At 40.0% G+C, this 21,585-nt stretch overlaps 1 protein-coding gene across 1 annotated transcript in view; it reads right to left on the minus strand.

The window, feature by feature from the left end:
* CSMD1 (CUB and Sushi multiple domains 1) overlaps window positions 1-21,585 on the minus strand; it is a 1,753,937-nt gene that overhangs the window by 201,512 nt on the left and 1,530,840 nt on the right. The window contains exons 32-33 of the mRNA XM_060234944.1: window positions 7,119-7,232; window positions 4,657-4,752 (exon numbers count right to left, since the gene is read on the minus strand). Of these exons, the coding sequence (XP_060090927.1) occupies window positions 4,657-4,752; window positions 7,119-7,232 (210 nt within the window). The remainder of the gene's footprint in view (window positions 1-4,656; window positions 4,753-7,118; window positions 7,233-21,585) is intronic.

Here is a 21,585-nt window from a genome sequence, read left to right on the forward strand (position 1 = left end):
ATTCTGCTGACTTCCATCCTCATCACCATGGTATGAAAGCTGATTGATGCAGTGCATCCAATCCAATGGAAAACTGCAGCTGTGCTTAAGGGACAGAAGCCGGTCAAGGCTATACAAGTGAAATGATTGGTACATACACAACAGCCTCAACTCCTGACAGCATTTCAAGAGCCATAATGGGCCCCCCAAGAATCCCTCTGTTCCCTCAATCTACCACCAGACTCAATCCCAAATATCACATGAAATCAAATCACATGACTTCCCAGCTCTATGTCTCCACCTGAGTGACCAGAGCTCTTGGAAGACTTCCTCCCAGTAAACCTGGCAGCATGAGTGAAAATCATAACAGACTGACTTCACACTCAAAGGTTTTGTAGAACCTTATATTTTCCTTATAATGGAAAATATCACCCTGTATTTGTTAGAAGGCCCTGAAATCATGGAAGGTACACAAGGTTTTAAGAAGAGCAAACCTTCTTAACATATAACATTTGGATGTTTCAGAGTGTGATAGCAAATAACCAAGAACATTAAAATCATAAAAAATAAAAGCAAATTATTCCTTTTTAAAACACTTGTCCTGAAAATAACTACTATCAAAACTGGATTTTAGTAGCAGTTAGGTGTTCTTCACAGCACAGCTCCTGCTAATCACCATGCTTTCTGTGAAGCATGAACTGCAGAAAAATGGGAACATGGGAGAAAAAAAGGAAGGTGGCTTATACAAGACAAGAAGAAATATGTAGTTGAGCGAATTGCATTAGAAAAAAACCCCATTATATCAAAATCCAAAGCTACAAATCTAATCTTGTACTAGTTGTGATCAGAATATGCAATCATGCTAACTATGGTACTTCTTTTCCTTCCTAATCCTCAGTCTAATTCTAAACTGTAATGTTGACAAACTAGACTTCTCAGATGGTATCAGAGAGAAATTGCATTTTCTAGAGTAATTATTCTTCATCTTTTAGTGCTATGAAACAAAATAGAAATCAGCCTAGTGGAAAAGTGAACATGGAATAAGGTCAATCTGGAATAGCAGGTGATAAATAAAATGATTGACTTTGCAGGCCAGATTAGAGTGCTCATTCAGAATGTGGATGGTACTCTCAAAGGCATTTTAACATTAGCAGGCAGGCAGTCTTGGGAAATCTCTTCCTATATTTCACTAGAAGATTGAAAATCCCCAAATCGTGGTAGCATATTTATTAAATCTAATTAAATGCCACAAACCACATTGCCCCGACTAAATCTTTTAACAACTAGAGAGCCGACTGCATTCATCTTCCAAAAATGGAAACTTGAATAGCTTCGAGGTTCTCCTGAGATGAATAAAAAAAGGTTTAACTTACTTGATTCATTTTGTGATGCTGAGAACAGCATTCCCTATTTCTCAAAATCAATCCTTTCCAGCACCTAAAAAATAATCTGATTGCCTAACAGCCTTTCCCCAAACTAACAAACAATAAAACATACACTGAACATATTTGCTGCACCTCAAACCAATAAATCCCCACCCACTCACTATGGACTATATTTCTATGAATGGTTTAAAAGTCACTTGTTTCCCAAATTTCATTGACAACTCGAACTGTTGTAAAATGGAGCTAAGGGAAAATAAATAAAAATTAAGATACTTCCATTTGTACATGGAAGAGCATTAAACATATTTCCAAATAAAACCAAAGAACAATCAGAACTTTGCTTTAGCTTAGGAAGATTCTACCATGTGTTGTTTACTATTTAATACAAAAGCTGTAATTCTTCAATGCAAATTGACTCATCTTTCTAAACAGTCAGTCAGTACCTTTATTAGCATAGGTTTCTAAACAGTAGTTTACACAAAAGAACTAATATGTCATCATTTTAGGCAGGGGTCATTTTGCAGACAAAATAGGTAGTGAAGCTCATTAGCATAACTCAATAGAATATGCCCCCCCCCACCAGCCAAAAGCAATCTGACACAAGAAAGAACAGCCCCGGGTGAGCGAGGCCTGCTTGGGATGGCTAGAGATCCAGCCTGCTCTGCTTGGGCTGGCTAGAGATCCAGCTGGCCCAAGCAGGCCTCGCTCACCTGGAGCTCTCCTGGGCCACCCCTCCCACAGTCAAAAGGCCAGAAAGCCACCTGCCACCCAAAATCACATAAGAAGTGGAGAAAGGGTAGCATGGGCTTCTCCACAGGTTAATGAGGGCTTCTATGGGCATGGCAAAGCCCCTGGTGGTTGGTTGGCTGCTCGCTCTCCTAATGCAGGGATTATTATGCAGCTGCACGTACTACTCAATGGGCATGGTAGATGGGGAGGAAGGGGGGGAACTTTCAGAAAGGTTCAGGAGCTGTGCTCCTGTGAGCTCCTGCTGAATCTGAGGCCTGGTTTTAGGCATAAAGCAGTAATTCTGTCATGTCATTTCTAAATATATATTCATGTTTGAACCTATCCTGAAAAACGTGATTCACTTTAGCATGTAATCCCTGATGACACTAAGTGAAAGAATAATGATATGGAAATATCTCTTGCTTGTAATCTGTGTGTAAAGTCCCAGCTGATTTATGGTGACCTCAGCAAGGGGTTTTCAAGACAAGTGAGAAGGAGAGGTGATTTGTGACCTCCTCTGCAGGGTCCTCCTTGGAGGTCTCCTTTCCAAGTACCAACCCTGCTCAGTTTCCAAGATCTGACGAGATCAGGCAATACCAGGCTGCCTTCCCTCTCCCTGCTTGCAATACATGTCTTTGCTATCAGTCATTCCTTTTTGCAACTGAAAATAAGATGTATTTCAAACAACTGAAAATAAGATGTATTTCAAACAACTGAAAATAAGATTATTTCAAGTTCTTGTGCCACTGCATTGCCAGATTCACACTGCTGAGGATAGTGGCCCCTTCCACAGTTTCCCCACAACAAATCACCTTGGTCTAAAAAGACACAGTCCTGACCAACAAAAACCAACAACAGATCATTCATGTAAATATAAATATAACAACAGATTTCACTGCATTTTTTAAAAAAACAACAACAACCAACAGTCCTAATCTAAATGACAATCTCCAGCAGTTTAAAAGCCAGAAGCTTGACAGCCAAGAGCAGGTAATCTAACAAAATGCTTTCCTTAACAACACATCTTGAAGACTTACAAGGTGAGAGCACAGCAGTGTTCAGCTGGCAGCACATTTCAGAACTTCAGAGCAATAACCTTCACCTCCTCCAAACCTTCATAGAATGGGCTATTATAGACACAACCTCTATATGGAGTGTGGGTCAGAGAAGAACTAGATCACCTCCCCACACCCATGATCATCTATACCAGGGGTGGCCAATGGTAGCTCTCCAGATGTTTTTTGCCTACAACTCCCATCAGCCCCAGCCATTGGCCATGCTGGCTGGGGCTGATGGGAGTTGTAGGCAAAAACATCTGAAGAGCTACTGTTGGCCGCCCCTGATCTATACTATAACTGCTATTAAAAGGCTGTGATGTAACCTGGCTGTTCTAGAACTGACCTATCAACTAAATAGCAATTTGTCTACCATGGCTTGCAAGGTGTTGAATTTAGAGTTTTTGCCAATGTACAAGATCTATTATCCATGTAATCAAAGATTACTTTTCTCATTATTTTTACTTCATTTATATTCTACTTTTCTCCCCAATGGGGTCCCAAAGCAGCTTACATCATTCTCCTTGCCTCTATTTTATTCTCAGCAGCCTTGTGAGATAGGTTAGGCTGAGTGTGTGACAGGTTGCCATGGCAGAGTCAAGATTCAAACCTGGTTCTCCTAGATCCTAGCACAACACTCTAACCACTATACAACACTAATCCCCATTTAGCTGCCTGAGGACACTGTTTGCTAACATGAAATTATTCTGTGCATTCTTGTTGAGGTTATCTGTGGAATAAACCATTTCCCTCCCTTAGGTTTATTTGTGGAAAGGCAACATGAAACCCATCTAAAGGTAAAGGTAGTCCCATGTGCAAGCACTGAGTCGTAAGACTGTGTTGGTTTTTTTACAGGGTGCTTTGCCATTGCCTTCCCCATGAAACCAGTCTACTTGTTTCAGCTTGTTAGAGAGTTGACAAATCTTTCACTGTCCAAATTAATATGTAAAGATGGTGCTCAGCAGGAAGTATTTTTGCTGGTTGCTGCTCAAGCTGCCCTCCCCCCCCAAAAAAAAAATCCACAAGAAAGAACACATCAAATAGGCATCTGAACTATCACAAAGTGCCATGTTTGTTAAAGACAGGATATGTGAAAAGCACTCACTGGACCTTTATTAAAATAATTTTTAACATGTCATACCTCTCCCATGAAGTTTTTGCACACCAGAGCAATTTCCTTTCAGATAATAAATCACATCATTGAATGCTGCAGATGTGGAACATGACCCCCAGGTTAAAAACCTTTTGAAAGCGACAGCAGGCTGCATGGTACCTTGAAAAACTAAGTATTTTGACATACTCTGCTGGCCCTGTTTCTGCATGCAACAAGACATTTGACCTCAGTGAAAAAGGATGATAAAGATCTCAGCAAAATACTGTGACCCATAATTCAGAAACCTTGTAATACTATTGCCTTTTCCAGCACTCCCTGAAATAATTATGTTTAGTGACAATGACCCCTCTATGTAGTCCTGACAATACAGCAAAGCAAAGTCTAAGAAAAATACCTTGATAAACAAAATGGAAGCCTCTGGCAGATGCGCCACTCTTTGTGCTAAACCGCAAGAGAATCCGATTTGACGTGGCTAAAGGCAAGGTCTCACCTAGAGATTAGAATTAAAATAGGAAAACGATGAGGCACATCCATGTGCACGCACACAGACATAAGTAGGGGCTACTGAAATACAGTGTTTATGCAAAATTAGCTATTGTTGACTAGTTTATTGGTTAGTGCCTGCAAAATAATGCAAATATAAATAACAACAGCTGATCTATACACCAGACTTTTTTCATTAAAATGTGTTCTTTTTATGCTTTGTTGGCACTATTTTTTTTAAAAAAATCACCTGTTCAATTACATTTTCCTCAGATGTTCATTTGGACATCACATAGCCAAATCTGATGGCTCCACAGTATAGGTTGAATCCAGCAGAGAAGATCATTGCAGTAAAGAGAGGGTGTTTTCGCACTGACCTTAATCGGCAGTGACGCCCCTCTTCACCATGCAGGATCTGCGCGGATTTCGCACCAATTGCCGCGGAGCACCCGGAAGAGCCGGAAAGTCCCGCAGCTTTTGCGGCGCAAATGGAAACTGGGTTTTGGTGGTTTCCATTTGCGCCGCAAAAGCCGTGGGACTTTGCGGCTCTTCTGGGTGCTCCGCGGCAATTGGTGCAAAATCCGTGCATATCCTGCGCGGTGAAGAGGGGCGTCACTGCCGATTAAGGTCAGTGTGAAAACGCCCAGAGTCTTCTGCTGCCTTCTCCAAGTAGCCTGCTTTTGGTCCTAAAAATCCTCTCAGAAGTCAGGAGAGTCTTGCAAACAAAATGTAACACAGTACAGGGCCCTAAAGTGATGAGAGGAATCAGGTAAAATTGCCTGCTCCTCCTTCTATCCTTGATGAAACAGTCACCATAAGAGGGAAGAGGATCTGATTTTTATCCATTTGCTGCTATCCATGGTACAATTTTATTTGTAAGAGTCTCCAGATCCAACAAAGGATTCTCAAAGAAAACAGTAGGCTGCTTAGGTAATGAGAAGATGAAAGAAGTTCTGTCCCACCAACTTCTAATAAGCTTTTCAAGTTTCATGAGTCATGAATGGGTAAAATTAACTAAATAACTGCTTCAGGAAGCACTTTTTTTCAGTCTCAATTGACTTCATTTGCCCTCAGTGACGTTCTTATATGCAGGGCCTTTTCTCTGGAAAAAGAGGTGCCAAACTCTCAAGAGGGAAATGAAGGAGAAACACATGGGGTGCAGTTGCACATCACATTAAAAGTGGGTGTGCAGTGCTCCAATTTGAACTGCTGAATATTGATTCGAAGCAGGGTCAATCAGACGAGCATCAAAGAATGCGACTCGTCCCGATGTTGTCCCGCTGTTGAATGATCAGACATATTGAATGCTATCATGCTCTTTTCTTGGAGCATGTGCACAACTGATCAAGCAGATTCAAAGTCATCTCACTCTCATTCAGTTGCTGAGCAATCATACGGTGATTCCTGCCGTGGTGTTTTCATTAAACATACTCCCAAACATTGGGAGGTGGGGAATCAAACATTGCTTAAAAGGGGGGGGAGGGACGTTCCGGGAATTAACATTGCCGATTCAAACTAGGGGACTGCCAGGAACTACTTTTCTGAAAATGGGGAATGACAATGATATCTGGAAAAAAAAAAGAATTTTTTTCCTGTTCTTCCACTCACGTGGATTCTGTGTTGATCGGAGAAGCAGAAGCCTCACCTCAGATTCCCGATTATCTAATTGTGTGCATGTCTCCTGGGGCTTTAAAAAAAAAAGGTGGGAGGGGCAGGAGGCAGATGCCAAACATCCCAAGGAGGAGTATCCTGCATGAGTTGTCCAAACATGAATAATCCAAATGTGTGCCACTTCTGCAGAAAAGGACCGGACTTTCTCCGGTGTCCAATAACGCCAACATCAAACTGGGCCAAGTCGGGATGCTGACAAGTTGCATTCAAGGGACAGATATGGTTGTCTGGACCTGCTAATAAAATCCGAATGGGAACCGTGGGTAAGACGGAGCTAAAGGCACGTGTGAATGCACCCCTGGATACCCATGATGAACTTTTAAGCATTTTTTGAGAATTTTGTTTCCACAAAGAGATTTTGGAACTTTGTTCTGCTGCAGTCCCCCAGAAAAAAGCCCTGATTACATGGCTCTATCTCTCATTCACTTCTTAATCTCTGATTGCCTCAAATCACCTATGTAAATAGTTCAGAAAAAGAAGCAGTGAACAAGAGTGCAGCAGAAAACTAAAGAAGCACACGGCTAAAAGCATGTTTTAAAATGAGTAAAAAATTATAGTCCTCAGAAATCACCACTTTAATTCCTATGATCAAATTGAAAATACATGGAATACTTCTAACCTGCAGATTCAGGGTTATAAACTATAGTAAAGTCAACCTTCCTACCTGGGGCAAATTAAAATCTGTTTCTGTAGCACATTTACCTGAGTGAGATCCAGAAAGAGAACTCAGAAGCCTGGCCTGTGGATGTTCTCCATCAAATAATTCCACCACATCATTTAGTGCTGTCTGGAAATAGGCAAACTGTCCAAAAACAACTGTAAAACATAATAAAAGCATATATTAAGTATAGAACAAGACAAATTAGGTTTACTGATTTTTAATACTCAAAAAGGCTTTGTTTTCTGTTTCTTTGAATGTCTGATCGAAGGAGGCTTATTGTGACAATCTGTCAATTCTTGTTGATTGGGATGTTTAAGATAGCTTCTATGCACATTAGATTTTCTAAAAAGTAATCTTTCAAGAAAAGTTATGCTACTCAAAAGCTTGTTGAATTTGAAATGGCAACTCAAACACTGCAATCTAAATAACTGAAACAAGATCAACGATAACTATATATAACTATAAAGATTTCACCTTTAGATCAGCTTTCTTGTTCCTGTAGGAGATTACTTGCAGGAACTTTACTGTCTACAGTACTTTCCCTGAAGACTGGGTCTGGAGGAGTATCGATCCCGGTGTACATGGACGTGCAGTTTGATTTGTTTTAGAAGGAAGATAAAGTGGTAATAGCACTATATTTCAAAATGTTTGCCAGAAGAATAAAGATGAAATCCAGGGAATACAACAAAGCCAACCATGGCAAATGTCACAGCTTTGCTCCAACCAGTAGATCCTAGCACAGGTATGAGCCCTGCAATGATAACTGCCTTTCTTGTGAGATGCTATATATATATATATATATATATATATATATATATATATATATATATATATATATATATATATATATATATATATATATATATATATATATGTAAAGCAGAACATCAGTTCCTGCTACCTTCTGGGAAACAGTATTATCCTTCATTGCATCTTCTGGGAAAAAGAAAACAAAAACCTTCCATTGGAGCCCCACTAGCCATGAATAGTAATAAAAAAGAGAAGCTAAGTATATCAATTTCCTTAAATGCAAATGTTTTCATTTTCACTGTTATAGTCAGATATTCACAAGGATTAAGATTGACAACTTCCTAATTCAGCCTGGAGCTCTCCCAGAATTACAACTGATCTCTAGATGACAGCTCCCTTGGATAAAATGGCTGCTTTGCAGGATGGAATCTAGGGCATTATAAACTTCAGAGGTCCCTCCCTTCCCCAAACCTTGGCCTCCTCTCACTCTACCCCCAAAACTTCGAGAAATTGTCCTACTCAGAGTTGGCAATTCTACACAAGAAACCTTGGTGAAAATGATGATTGCAAGGAATCTCTCTCTTTAAATATATAAAAGAGTCCTGTAATCAGTCCCTTCTCCAGCTCCATTTATGGTTGAGCAAGTCAAAAGGGGGCAAATTTAGTAGTACTACCTAGTAGATGGAGAACTTGTAATGAGGAGATCTTGCAGGTCCCTGTGTGGGTATTTCCACCTTTCTGCTGTGGTTGGCTCTAGGATTTTTTTAATGGTCCTTTTTTATTGCTGTTGAATCCCAAGACAAGCACTGTCTGTGTAAGAGATGCCAAAACTAAAGTATACTGGCAACTTGGATCCCCAATCCTTGATTTCTACTTGGAGAATAATTTATTTTTATTACTCATTCAACTGAAAGTCTGATATTGGCTTGTGAAAACTGGAGACAATTTGACTTCTCTAAAAGCTAATGCAACATTATTCTCTTTTTATACACCTTAATTTTAAACTTTGTTATGCCTTGGACTGAGTAACAGTTTGAAAGTTTGAAAGCCCACAAAAACTCTGAAGAATAAGTTAACTTTTCTACAGTCAGAATTTGTTCCTTTTGGTTGCATATGAAATGCTTTAAAGAAATAATGTTATTGCTTGATATAACTTGATGACCTTACACATAAAGCACATCCTGTGCTTTGGTATGCCAGTAAAAAGCATATCTAGAATTAGAAATCTAATTTATTAGGAATGTGTTGGAAGCATGGGGCTAATAAAGCTGATCCCATCCATATTTTTAAAGTTGTTCACAGCTTTTGGTGTCTGATCAGGCCTGAATCTATGGGAGGGGGGGACTGTACGGGCCCACCCCTAACTTCTTGAGAGGGTACCCTGGACCTTCTCTCCCTCCCCCCGCCACTGCTGCAGGCCACCAGCACAGCTTGAGGGGCCATAAGGGTGAAAACTGAGAGGGTTGGGGCCACCCCTCCCTCTCCCACAATTTAAATCATGCAGGAGAAGCACCCATTGTCTCTCTTATGCTATTTGAAGAACCCATGGATCAGCAGACCCTTGAAATGGTCCAAAGAGGCAGCAGCTGCTCCTGGGCACCCCTTCCACACAATTTAAATTGTGGGGGGAGGGAGGGGGCTCCCTTAGTCTGGTGTCCTGAGCCGCTGCAGTAGCAGGGGAGGGAAGCTGCTATGTGCCCCAGACTTCTATATATGCTCTCAACCTTACAAATCCTGGCTATGGGCCTGTGTCTGATTACTGAGAAGATTAGGAGCATGCAGTATTTTTAAATTGGTATTTTTTTTGTTTGGGATCTCAAAAATATATATATATATATATATCTGAGCTCTCAATACCAGTATGGTACTCAGATCCAGGATTTTTTTGAAAATCCCAATTTTTGAGGGGTCCAATAGACCTGAACCAAAAGATATCAGATAAAAAAAGTCAGCTGGCTTAGTTTCTCCTGCAGTCTGGTTTAAACCGAGTTGCAAGAAAAGCCAGTGCAAAACCGAGCCACTGGGGGAAAATCTGCTCCCTGTGGGCACAGCCAGCCTTGGCTGGGCTCACTTCTACTGCAATCCCCAGGAGCTGCTGTGCCATATGGAGCACATTGCTCCATGTGGCACAGGAATTCCTGGCTGAGCTCACTTCTCCTGCAGTCCAAGGCTGCAGGAGCAGTGAGCCCCAGGAATTGCTGTGCTGCACAGAGTCCCTTGCTGAACTCACTTCTCCTGCTGTCTGGTTCTCCAGCTGCCCAGGAGCTGTTGTTCTGCATAGAACACATTGCTCCTGGTGGCACAGTGAGTCTTGGCTGGGCTCACTTCTCCTGCAGCCTGGTTTAAACTGGGCTCCAGGAGAAGCCAGCACAAAGCCCAGTCTGTGGGGAGCAATCTGCTCCTAGCAGCACAGTAGATCCTAGGGCTGGTTTCTTCTGCAGCCCTATTTAAACCGGGTTGCATGAGAAACCAGCCCCAAGCCAAGCTGGCAGAAACAGACTACTCCCCACCTGTACAGCTCATCCCCACGCTGCCTTCTGCAGGTCTCGTAAACTTTAAAGGAATTGCAGTGGAAGTCCAACAAACATCTCCGTTGTTTCCTGATCTACCCGTTATTCAGATCTACCCAAATATTTCTGGGATTTTTGCAGGATTTTTCCCCCCGGCTTTCTCAAGAAAGGTCAAGTAAGGTCAACATTTCTATATAGGAAATTCTGGTTTGATTTCCTCCTAGGCCTTGAGCTCTTGATAGCCAGCTGCAGCCTTGAGGTCTAATCCTAATTTGCTCAGAGATAAGGTATTTTTCAGATAGATTTTAGGCTCAAGTAGATCCGTATGCACACCCCTAAAGGAGATTCATTGTATAATATGTTATTTATTACTATCTTTTTCTAAAACCATATCGGTACGTTCCCTGAAAGGGACAATTAATGGCAGAGCAAGAGTCAGAAACAACTTTCATTTGCTAAAACAGCTAAATTTGCATAGTGGCATCTGAGACTGTAGAAAGTTGTTTCAAACTGAAATACTACAAGAGATCTTATAGTTTAATTAACAAAACTTGTGATTTATGTTTAAAAAGCATATTTTAAGCATACATGACTGCAGTGTCATGTATACTTATTTAGAAGAATCCCATTTAAATGGTCAAGATTTTCTTCTGAGTATGTTAGGATTAGACCTCAAGGCTGAAGCTAGCTGTCAAGAACTCAAGAATTTTCTACACAGAAATGCCAACCTGAACATTAATTGGATAGATGCAGAGCCATGTACTGCTGGAGCAACGACATCAGACCACAGGGCACAATTCCTTGCTCCGTTTTTCTGTCTTTTTGACAAAGTTTGCTGTTGTCTCTAGCCACAGTGATCCAGGAATGAGCAAATCCCAGCATGAGAAAGGATCAAGTAAAAAGATGTCTTCCATGATCCTTCATCAGCTTGTTGTAGTTAGCAGGATACAATTCAAATCAGCTGACGGATGACCCAACCATTAACGTGGTCAGTTTTGCATAATTATAGCACTACTTGCATAATATGAAAATTAGGCTATCCAGATTTGGGGGACCTGTATTTGGCAATGCTAATCAGATCCTATTATTTTGTGGCGGGTTTTGGCAAAATGATGGCGAAAAGGCAATGTTTCTCCATCACCATTGCAGCTGCTTGTAATCATCCAGCTGAGCAGTTTCCTGTGGTTTGGGGACTTTTACACCATAGCCCCAGGGAACTGAATGTTGACCACACCACAGCCTGCTGTGATCAACTTGCTATTTACTTTGCAGATAAAATCACCCAGATCCACTCTGTATTAGATGGTAGCATGAATGCGTATTCAGATGACGTGCCTTTGGCATTCGCACGTCCAGTTTATATGGATACCTTTCCATTGGCGGAGCCTGAGAATGTGAACGAGATCTTTGGAGAACTGAAATGCCCTATCTGTGTTCTTGACTCTTGCCCTTCCTGTCTGATAAAAGCTGCCAAAAGAAGACTGGCCGAGTGGGTAAGGGGGAGTGGTAAATGCCTCCTTGAAAGCAGGAATTGTGACACCCATACTCAAGAAGGCATTGATTTTATCTGTTGTGGAGGGGAGACCCCTCTGTATTGGAAAACTTCTGGCCAGTCTGCATTCTTCCATTCTTGGGGAAGGTGCTAGAGCAGGTGATAGCTTTTGAGCTCCAGGTTTTTTCAGAAGAGACTAATTTTATGGCTTCAGACCAGGATCTGAAACAAAGAGTGCTTTGTTTGCCTTGGCTGATGCTTTCTATCAAGAATAAGACAGGGGGAATGTGACCCTGCTAGTTTTACTGGAACTCTCAAATGCCTGTGATATTATTGACCATAATACCCTACTGAGCTACCTCTTGGTATTGGGAGTAAGGGGTACTGTGTTACAGTGAACTGAGTCCTAACTTTGGAGTCGGTCTTAGAAGATTGTGAGGGGAGATTCCTGCTCTGCCCCACGCATGTTGGCCTGTGAGGTTCCACAGGTTTCAGTCTTATCCCCTATGCTATGTAATAGCTATATAAAGCCACTGTGAGAGGTCAATAGGAGATATGGGCTGTGGCGTCACCTATATATGGATACCCAGTTCTATCTATCTTTCTTCCTAATCCTGAGAATGTGACTGATGTTCTGAACTGGAGCTTGGAATCAGCAATGGGCAGGATGCAGGTGACAAAATAGAGGCTCTCCTGATCAGTAGACAGGCAAACCAAGGACTTGAGATCCCTCCTGCCTTGGGAGGGCTTATATTTCCCTTGAAAAGCTAAGTTCACAGTTTGGCAGTACTGCTTGACACAGCAATCACCAGGTAGTTATGGCAACTCAAAGTGTTTTTGGCCAGCTTTGGCTGGTATTTCACCTGCACCTGTTCCTGGTTCATTCAGATCTAGCCACAGTGATCCATACCTTAGTTATATCTAGTTGCACTCTGCTTGGGACTCTCCTCAAAGAGCATTCAGAAGCTGTGGCTAGTGCAGAATGCCACAGCTAGACCGCTGGTTGGAGTACGCTACAAGGAGCATGCAACCCCAATGCTACAGCAATTACACTAGCTAATGATCTGCTCTCAATTCCAACAAGTTATTGGTTTTGTCCTGAAAAGTCCTAGATAGCTTAAGACCAGGATATTTGAAGGAACAACTTCTCCTGCATGTTTTCCAGGAGTTACAATCACAGGAGGAGGCCCTCCTGGCTGTCCATCAACCAAAGGATTTCATCTGGTGGGTAAATGAGACACGACCTTTTTAATGACAGCCCCAGGATTATGGAGTAACTTCCCTAGGAAGTTGTGTCAGGCCCCTGTCTGGCCTCCTCACTTTCAATTTTCAAGAGAAGAAGAAAATATTGGTTTTATATCCCACCCTATACTCTGAATCTCAGAGCGGTCACAATCTCTTTTACCTCCCCTCCCCACACAACAGACACCCTGTGAAGTAGATGGGGCTAAGAGAGCTCTTAGATAGCTTAAGGCCAGGATATTTGAAAGGATAGGCATTTGAGAGCCCTCTCAGCCCCACCCACCTCACAGAGTGTCTGTTGTGAGGGGAGAAGATATAGGACAGGGGTGGCCAATGGTAGCTCTCCAGATGTTTTTTGCCTACAACTCCCATCAGCCCCAGCCATCATGGCCAATGGCTGGGGGCTGATGGGAGTTGTAGGCAAAAAACATCTGGAGAGCTACCGTTGGCCACCCCTGATATAGGAGATTGTAAGCCGCTCTGAGTCTGTGATTCAGAGAGAAGGGTGGGGTATAAATCTGCAATTCTTCTTCTCTTACAGCAGCTGCCCTTTCAAGGACAACTCCTATGAGAGCTATGGCTGACCCAAGGCCATTCCAGCAGGTGCAAGTGGAGGAGTGGGCAATCAAACCCGGTTCTCCCAGATAAGAGTCCACACACTAAACCACTACAGCAAACTGGCTCGCAAAGGCTCTCAAGAGGCAGTCAAAAGGGCTGCTTTTGACTTATTAGTGTTTTGAGATTATTTGTTTTTTTTTATTGACAATATTGTGATTTTAAATTGTGGTCTATGCATTTTTTATAAACTATTTTATTTACCATTTTATCTACATTTTAAGCTTCCTAGAATCCCACAAGGTAGGCATGTGGCTAATAAAATATTTTAAATAAATAATTAAAAATGCTAAGAGATAGGCATACAGAAAAAAGAACACCAAATGGATTACAGAATCCATTCTGACTTCTGAAAGCCATCTTTTCTGTTTGGCTAAATCAGATGAACCCATTCTACTCTCTGTTGCAAGTCTGCAGAGTGAAAAGGTTTGCCTCTAATTATATATGACTGATGCCTGAAACTAACTTTTTAACAGCACAATGCTAAGAGGGAGAGGAGCTGACTAATACCTGCGCAGGAACCATTGTCCAAACAATGCTGTTGACTTTAGGGACTGTCCTTGCTGTGAGGCTTGGTGGGTAGTAATCCACACTGTCAAGCAGAGATGGTCAATTTCACAGGGCAGTCCCCTATGAAAACCCACTAGGGCCATCTGGTTCCCAGCTTCCCTGGGGGGATATTTAGGTATGCAAATAAGCAGCTCAGATGGTGCATAGCAGCGGCTACCCAACAACCTTGGCCACCAAGGGCAAAATTGGCCACAGTCAATGCATTCATCAACTTTCCTGATAGTCCTACTGCAGCACAGCTATGATGATGGAAAACACCACTGCTGTGTGTGCCAAACCAGGTCCCAGCCACCCACCATCATTCTGGGACCCAGTGCCCACAGAGCTAGGAGCGCCCACTCTTCATGCGGTGGGTGAATGGGGCCCACACTGTGGAAGGATTGACCATTCATGTGGATGTGTGGTTCCTTTCCTTCTACAAACCCCCCTCCCCATGTTTACAGAAATTTCAGGTCACCCAACTGGCTGCTTGTGCAATGGCACATGCTTGAACTATCTCAAATGGTGAAAATCCCTGGCTCTGCAGACACTGATGCTCCTTCCCCTTTTCAGGGAATCATGCCATCGTGGGAAAAAAAGGGAATGGGTGACATTAGCAAGGGGGTTCTAGTGACAGGCAGCCATATTCCACTGCCCTTGCTACTTCCTTCAAATACCAGAGGTTCAAAAGGCTATGAAAGATGGTTCAAAGGGATGTCACCTCAGTTCCAGCTGAGCCACTTGTAGCCAGGGGATATGCCATGTTTGCTCTGTCCTGGCAAGCAGTTCACCCTGGCACATCCAAAGTCTGCCAATTGGAGGCATGCTATGAAGGGCTAAATACCATAAACCTTGCCCTAAGGGATGCCAACTCCCCCTCCTCAGGGAGGAAGTGCACATGCTCCTGAAGGTGGGTGGGCATGGCATCATGGAAGCTGTGTAGACAGCAGCTAGCCAAGAATTGGGAAACCTCAAGGACCTCTGCCACAAACCTTTGCCCACTCCTGCTTGTCTACCAGTGGGGGTTGCCAGGGGGATGCCCTTGATAGTGTGGGCACCGTGCTGGATGGTGTGGCCACTGGTGAGTGGATGGTAGCCATACATCCATGTGCCTGTCTGTAGTGACCCTTGTGGTGTCTCTGTGGGCAGCCATCTGATGACCCCTCCCTACTGTCAGATGGCTGGGCTTCTGATAGGAACTGGTCTGTTTAAGGGATGTGTGCTACAGGGGAATAACAAGATTCCTGCGGCCTGCCCCTCTCTGCAGTCACGTGACTCAGTCTCCTCAGCTCATGGCTTCCATTGGTCTTGCCTGCCCAGTCTATCATGCCACTCCCACCTAGCAACAATGCCGGGATGTAACACTGCAGTGTAAATACCACGGATGCCACAGCCTGCCAACATTGATGGAGCACCCTTTTTCCCATTTGGCCATCATGTAACTTTCCCCTTAGGGAGAGGACTAGAGATGCCACTGTTGTGCTGCCTCCGGCTGCAGTAGAAAAGGCACAGAAGAGGATTGCAATGCAAATTACCTATGGCCTACTCTGTATTCATAGAGAACTGTGGCACCTACTATTAGAGGCAAATTTGATCATAGTACAAAAGAGAAAGTGAAACCTGATTTTTAAAAAAAAATCTTTTATTTTTTTTTCTCCTTTGTAACATTATATTGAAAATATTAATATAGGTCTAGATCCAGTTAAGAACAAATCTTAATTTTAATAGAAATGTAATTAAGTACAATTTTTGTATTGCTATTGAAAAGTGAGCTCAGCCATAGATTTTTCAGCATAGGAGCTGAGACTGAAAGCAGTATACACTGAATGTCAAAGAACTTCCAACAGCACTGTGCTGTAGTAAAATTACGTCTTCTTGACCACAAAGTGAAGAAAAAACATTTTATAACACAGACTTAATGTCATAAATATGCCTCATGTATAAAACTCCAATAGGCTTTTATTGTAATTGCTTATCTCAAGTCTCTAATAATTTTGAATGCTTAGTGATTTCTTATTTAAATGCTTCAATGCCCCATCTTTTTTCTCATGTCTCTTTTATAACCTCTTCAGCAGTCAAGGAAGAAAAACAGAGTAACGAGGTAAAGTAAAATCTGTAGGGAATGATAATGCGACAGAGACCTCCTTTCATACTTTATTCCCAGCCTAAAGTCACCAAAAACTCACAGGCTAAAAGTATTGTAATGATCCCCATGCTGCACAGCGGAGTTAGAGAGATAAGACAATGAATCACTGAAATATATTATATGATCTAATCTAGTTAATTCCCTCGTTGATAGTATTGCATTTACCTACTGTGAAATTCTATTTACTCAGGCTGGGAGGGGGGCAGTATTCTGATAATACAAAAAATGATTATTTTCAAATTGGAACCAAAATGAATAATTTCTGACACGTCAGTCAGAACAGCATTTCTACCCACAATCTCTTCCAGAAAGAATACATCACAATGCTCCCCCCTCCCATTCTGCTTTAAACCAATTTTATTATTCTGCAATATATTGTTAGAATACTCATCATCTATTATTAGTACAAATACATTACATTTTTCTCCCCCTCCCCCCCTTTTCAAGACCCCTGACGGTGTATTTTAATTAAATTGCTAAAAATAAAAGGCAATTTTATCTATTAAAGAATCTTCATTAAAAATCTTAGAACAAGATGAGAAAAAATAAATTATAATCCATTTTCATTATAATCCTTTAGTCCTTATCAAAAGAAAGTTAAAAAGGAAAATATGTTTACATAGTCCCACTTTTTAACTGTAGTCCATTTATTATTCCTCCAAAGTTCAACTATTATCAAAAATCGCCAATATCCTTTAACCTTCCATTGTTTTTCAACATATATTTGAAATTTTCCCCACTAATTTTTAAACTCCTCTAGATTATATTCTTTTAAGATTCTTGTGAATTTGTCCATTTCACTCCAGTTCATAACTTTTAAAGTCCAGTCCCACTTTTCTGGTATTTTGTCCTGCTTCCACATCTGCACATATAATGTCCGTGCAGCTGAAAGCATGTACCAAATTATCGTTCTATCTTGTTTTGGAAATGCTTCCATTTGTAATTCCAACAAAAAGATGTCTGGTGCCTTCTTAATATTATAACCCAAAATTTTTGAGATCTCTTGCTGAATCATTTGCCAAAATTGTTTTGCCTTTTCACAAGTGCACTACATATGGTAGAAAGATCCTTCATGTTTTTTACATTTCCAACATCTATCCGACACCCGATTATTCATTTTTGCCACTTTCTTAGGTGTCATATACCACCTGTATAACATTTTGAAACAGTTTTCTTTAATGTTATAACAAGTCGATATCTTCATAGAGTTCTTCCATAAGTACTGCCATGACTCCATCTGTATTTCCTTATTTATATTTATTGCCCATTTTATCATTTGAGATTTGACTACTTCATCTTCCGTAGACCATTTCAACAAAAAATTATAAATTCTTGAAATCAATTTTTCATTATCACCAAATAGCATTTTCTCCAGTTCTGTTTACTCTTGTCTTATTCCATCATTTTTAATGTCCTGTTCAAGCAAGCTCTTGATCTGCTGCAATTGAAACCAATTATATTTATATTGTAGTTCTTCAGCCGATTTTAATTCCACCTTTCCTCTATGTATTTTTAACAACTGTTTGTATGATAGCCACTTCTCTTCGTTAATATCGGAATATAATATTATTACTTCTGTTGGCACAATCCAAAGCGGTTTCCTTTCATTCCCATATATTTTATATTTTGACCAGGTATTTAACAAATTGCTTCTTATATAGTGATGTGAGAAAAAACTGTCCACCTTACTTTTTCCATAACACATATAAGCATGCCAAACAAAGACATTTCCATGACCTTCTAGTACTAGTAGTTTTCTATTCAATAACGTCATCCATTCCTTGATCCACACCAAACATACTGCATCATGGTACAACTTTAAATCAGGCAGTTGGAAACCTCCCCTTTCTTTTGCATCAATCAAAATTTTCATCTTAATTCTTGGTTTTTTCCTGGCGCATACAAATTCTGAAAATTTCCTTTGCCGTTTATTAAATTGTTTATTATCCTTCACTATTGGAATTCTTTGAAACAGGAACATAATTCTTGGTAAGACATCCATTTTAATTGTGAAAATTCTGCCCAGTAAAGACAAATTCAACTTGCTCCATTTTATCAAATATCCATCAATCTTACGCCAAAGCTTCTCATAATTATTTTTATACAAATCAATATTTTTGTTGTAATTTCCACACCTAAATATTTTACTTTAGAGGTAACTTCACATTCTGTTAAATTTTGTAGTTCTTTCTGTTTACTCTTTGACGTATTTTTGCACAAAATTTTCGATTTTTCTTTATTTATGTAAAAACCTGCCAGTTCTCCATACTTTTGTATCTTACACAGCAACAATGGTGTTACATGAGTGGGATTTTCATTTATAAACATTACATCATCTGCAAACACTCTGTATTTATAGGAAAAACCTCTCAGTTTCGGACCCTCTATCTCCTTATCTTCTTGAATTTGCATAAGCAAAACCTCTAAAGTCATTATAAATATCAATGGAGATAGAGGGCAACCTTGTCTTGTTCCTTTACTAATTGTCATTTTTTCCATCAAATCTGTTGTTGTTCAGTATATATTGCCTTCACCATTCTTATAAAATCTTCTCTCAATCTCAGTTTCTCCAGCACTGCAAACATAAAATCCCATTGCACATTATCAAATGCTTTCTCTGTGTCTGCAAAAAATAATGCTACTTCTTTTTTCTGGATGTTTCTTATAATATTCAATAATGTCTATAAGTGTTCTGATATTATCTCTAATGTGCCTCCTGGGAAGAAATCCTGCTTGCTCTTCTTTGATAAAATGGTTCAAATGCTGTTTAAGGCGTTCTACTTAAATTCTAGCATATATTTTATAGTCATTGTTAAGTAGTGAAATTGGTCTATAGTTTTTTTACGTTCGTGGCATCTCTGTCTTCTTTCAGTATCAACGAGATAACTGCTTCTTTCCATGTATTAGGTATTTTCCCATCTGTTCTTATAATATTCATCAGTTTCTGAAGTTTTGGTGATAGCACCTCCGCAAGCACTTTATCATATTTTGCCCTAAAGTCATCTGGACCAGGTGCTTTCCCTAATTTCATTGAATTAACTGCCGCCTCTATTTCTCCTCTTTCAATTTGTTCATTTAGTACCTTCTCCATATTTTCTGTTAGGGGGTTTACTTTAATTTTCTGTAAATATACATCAATTTTTCCCTTGTCCACCTTTTGACCTTTAAACAACTTGGTGTAGTATTTATAAAATTCTCTTTTGATTCCTTTCTGGTCAACAATGTCCTTACCTCCCGATAGAATTTTGTTAATAATTTTATTCTCCCTTTTTTTCTTCATTTGCCAGGCCAAATATTTTACAGGTTTATTTGCTCCTTCAAAAGATTCCTGTTGAAGTCTTTTTCAATTCCATTCCACTTCTTTGTTTAACAAATGTCTCAATTGACTTTGTAATATTGTAATCCCCTTTATAATTTTCTTTTTTCCAGGTCTCTTTTTAAGCTCCTTCTCCTTTTTTCCAATCTCTTTCTGAATATCCAACATTAGTTTGTCTTTGGCTCTTTTGTCTTTATTGTTCAATGTAATTAAAATACCTCTCATTGCTGCTTTATATGCATCCCACACAGTTGGAAATTGAATGTCCTCTTTTTCATTTATTTGCAAGAAAGCCTTGGTCTCCTTTTCCAGAGACACCACTGCTTCCTTTTTCTGTAGCAAATCTTCATTTATCCGCCATCTTAGAGTCTTTTTCACGGGTTTTGTAGACCGCATTAATGTACCGTGGTCTGCCCCTATTCTAGGAAGAATCTCTATTTTTTTTTTCATTATAAATCCAAGATCTTTTGTAATCCATAGCATATTGATTCTTGAGAAAGAATTATGCCTTGCTGAAAAAAAAGTATAGTCACATTCTTTAGGGTTAAATTCTCTCCATATATCTTCCAGACTTTCTTGTTTTACTAACTCAAAAAATGACTTTGGTAATTTTCCTTCATTATTTTTTTCCCCCAGATCTGTCTAAAATATTTTTAACTGTTCCATTGAAATCCCCCATCATAATTTGTTCATATATCACTTTATCTAATTGTTGCATAATGTCTTTAAAGAAAGAGTATTTTGCTCCATTTGGGGCATACAATCCCAATAACAACGTTCTTTTATAGTTCATCATCACTTCCACCGCAGTATATCTACCATCGTCATCCTTAAAAATCAATTTAGGGTCTAATTCTTGTTTGACATAAAAAAAACACCCCTTTTTTCTCCTTAGCCAATGAGCAAAATTCCACACCAAGTTGTTTATTCCATAAAAAAATGTAATCCATTTGTTTAATGTGTACTTCTTGTAGGCAAATTATATTTCATTTTTGTTTCCCAATCCAATGAAATGTTGCCCTTCTTTTTGTGGTGAATTTAGTCCATTTACATTCCAAGATATTAATTTGTAATCCATCATGATTTTCTATTTTTAATCTGTACCCCCAAATTCCTTATGTTCATCCAAAAACTTCATCATTTCTTGAGTGCTTGTAATTGTAAATCTTTTTCCTTTATATTCAAAACTTAAACCCTCTGGAAGTATCCATCTATACCTCATTTCATTTTCTCTCAGCTTTTCAGTCAGTTTTTTTTGTATAATTTTCTGTCATTTATGACTTTCCTTGGCAATTCTTTCATGATTCTTACACTACTGCCATCCACCTCCAGTGCATTTTCAAATTGTTTACTTAGAATCTTTCCCACCATATCTTTTGTCACAAATCTTACTACACATTTCTTGGTAATTTGTTTTTTCTGGCATATTCTGAGTTAACCCTGTAAATATAGTCATAGAAGTAACTAGTTTCATCAGGGTCATCCCCCCAAAACTCAGCAATGATTCTTATTATATATGTCAAATCAGTCTCAATAGATTCAGGCACCCCTCTCAGACATATCTGATTTTCCATTAGTTTACAGTCATGTAGCACTGCTTTCTCCTGCATTTTTTAAATAGTGGAATCCACTGTGTCAATTCTTGAGTCTTGGTCTTTCACCTTTTCTTAAACCTCCTGCACTTTCTTTAATGCTGCTTGGGAGTCTTTCCTGAGATCCTCAATTTCTTTTTAAAATTATTTTTTAATCTTCTCTGCACTGGATTCAATGTCTATTTTTAATTTCTTCTTACTCTCTGTTACTGAATCTTTCATTACTTTTGCCAATCTTGCCTCCATGGCATCTATTGCCTCCTGCCATTTAGACATTGTTGCTTCTTCAAGTGACC

Source organism: Heteronotia binoei, chromosome 1 (assembly GCF_032191835.1).
Source record: "Heteronotia binoei isolate CCM8104 ecotype False Entrance Well chromosome 1, APGP_CSIRO_Hbin_v1, whole genome shotgun sequence".
Taxonomy (NCBI): Eukaryota; Metazoa; Chordata; class Lepidosauria; order Squamata; family Gekkonidae; genus Heteronotia; species Heteronotia binoei.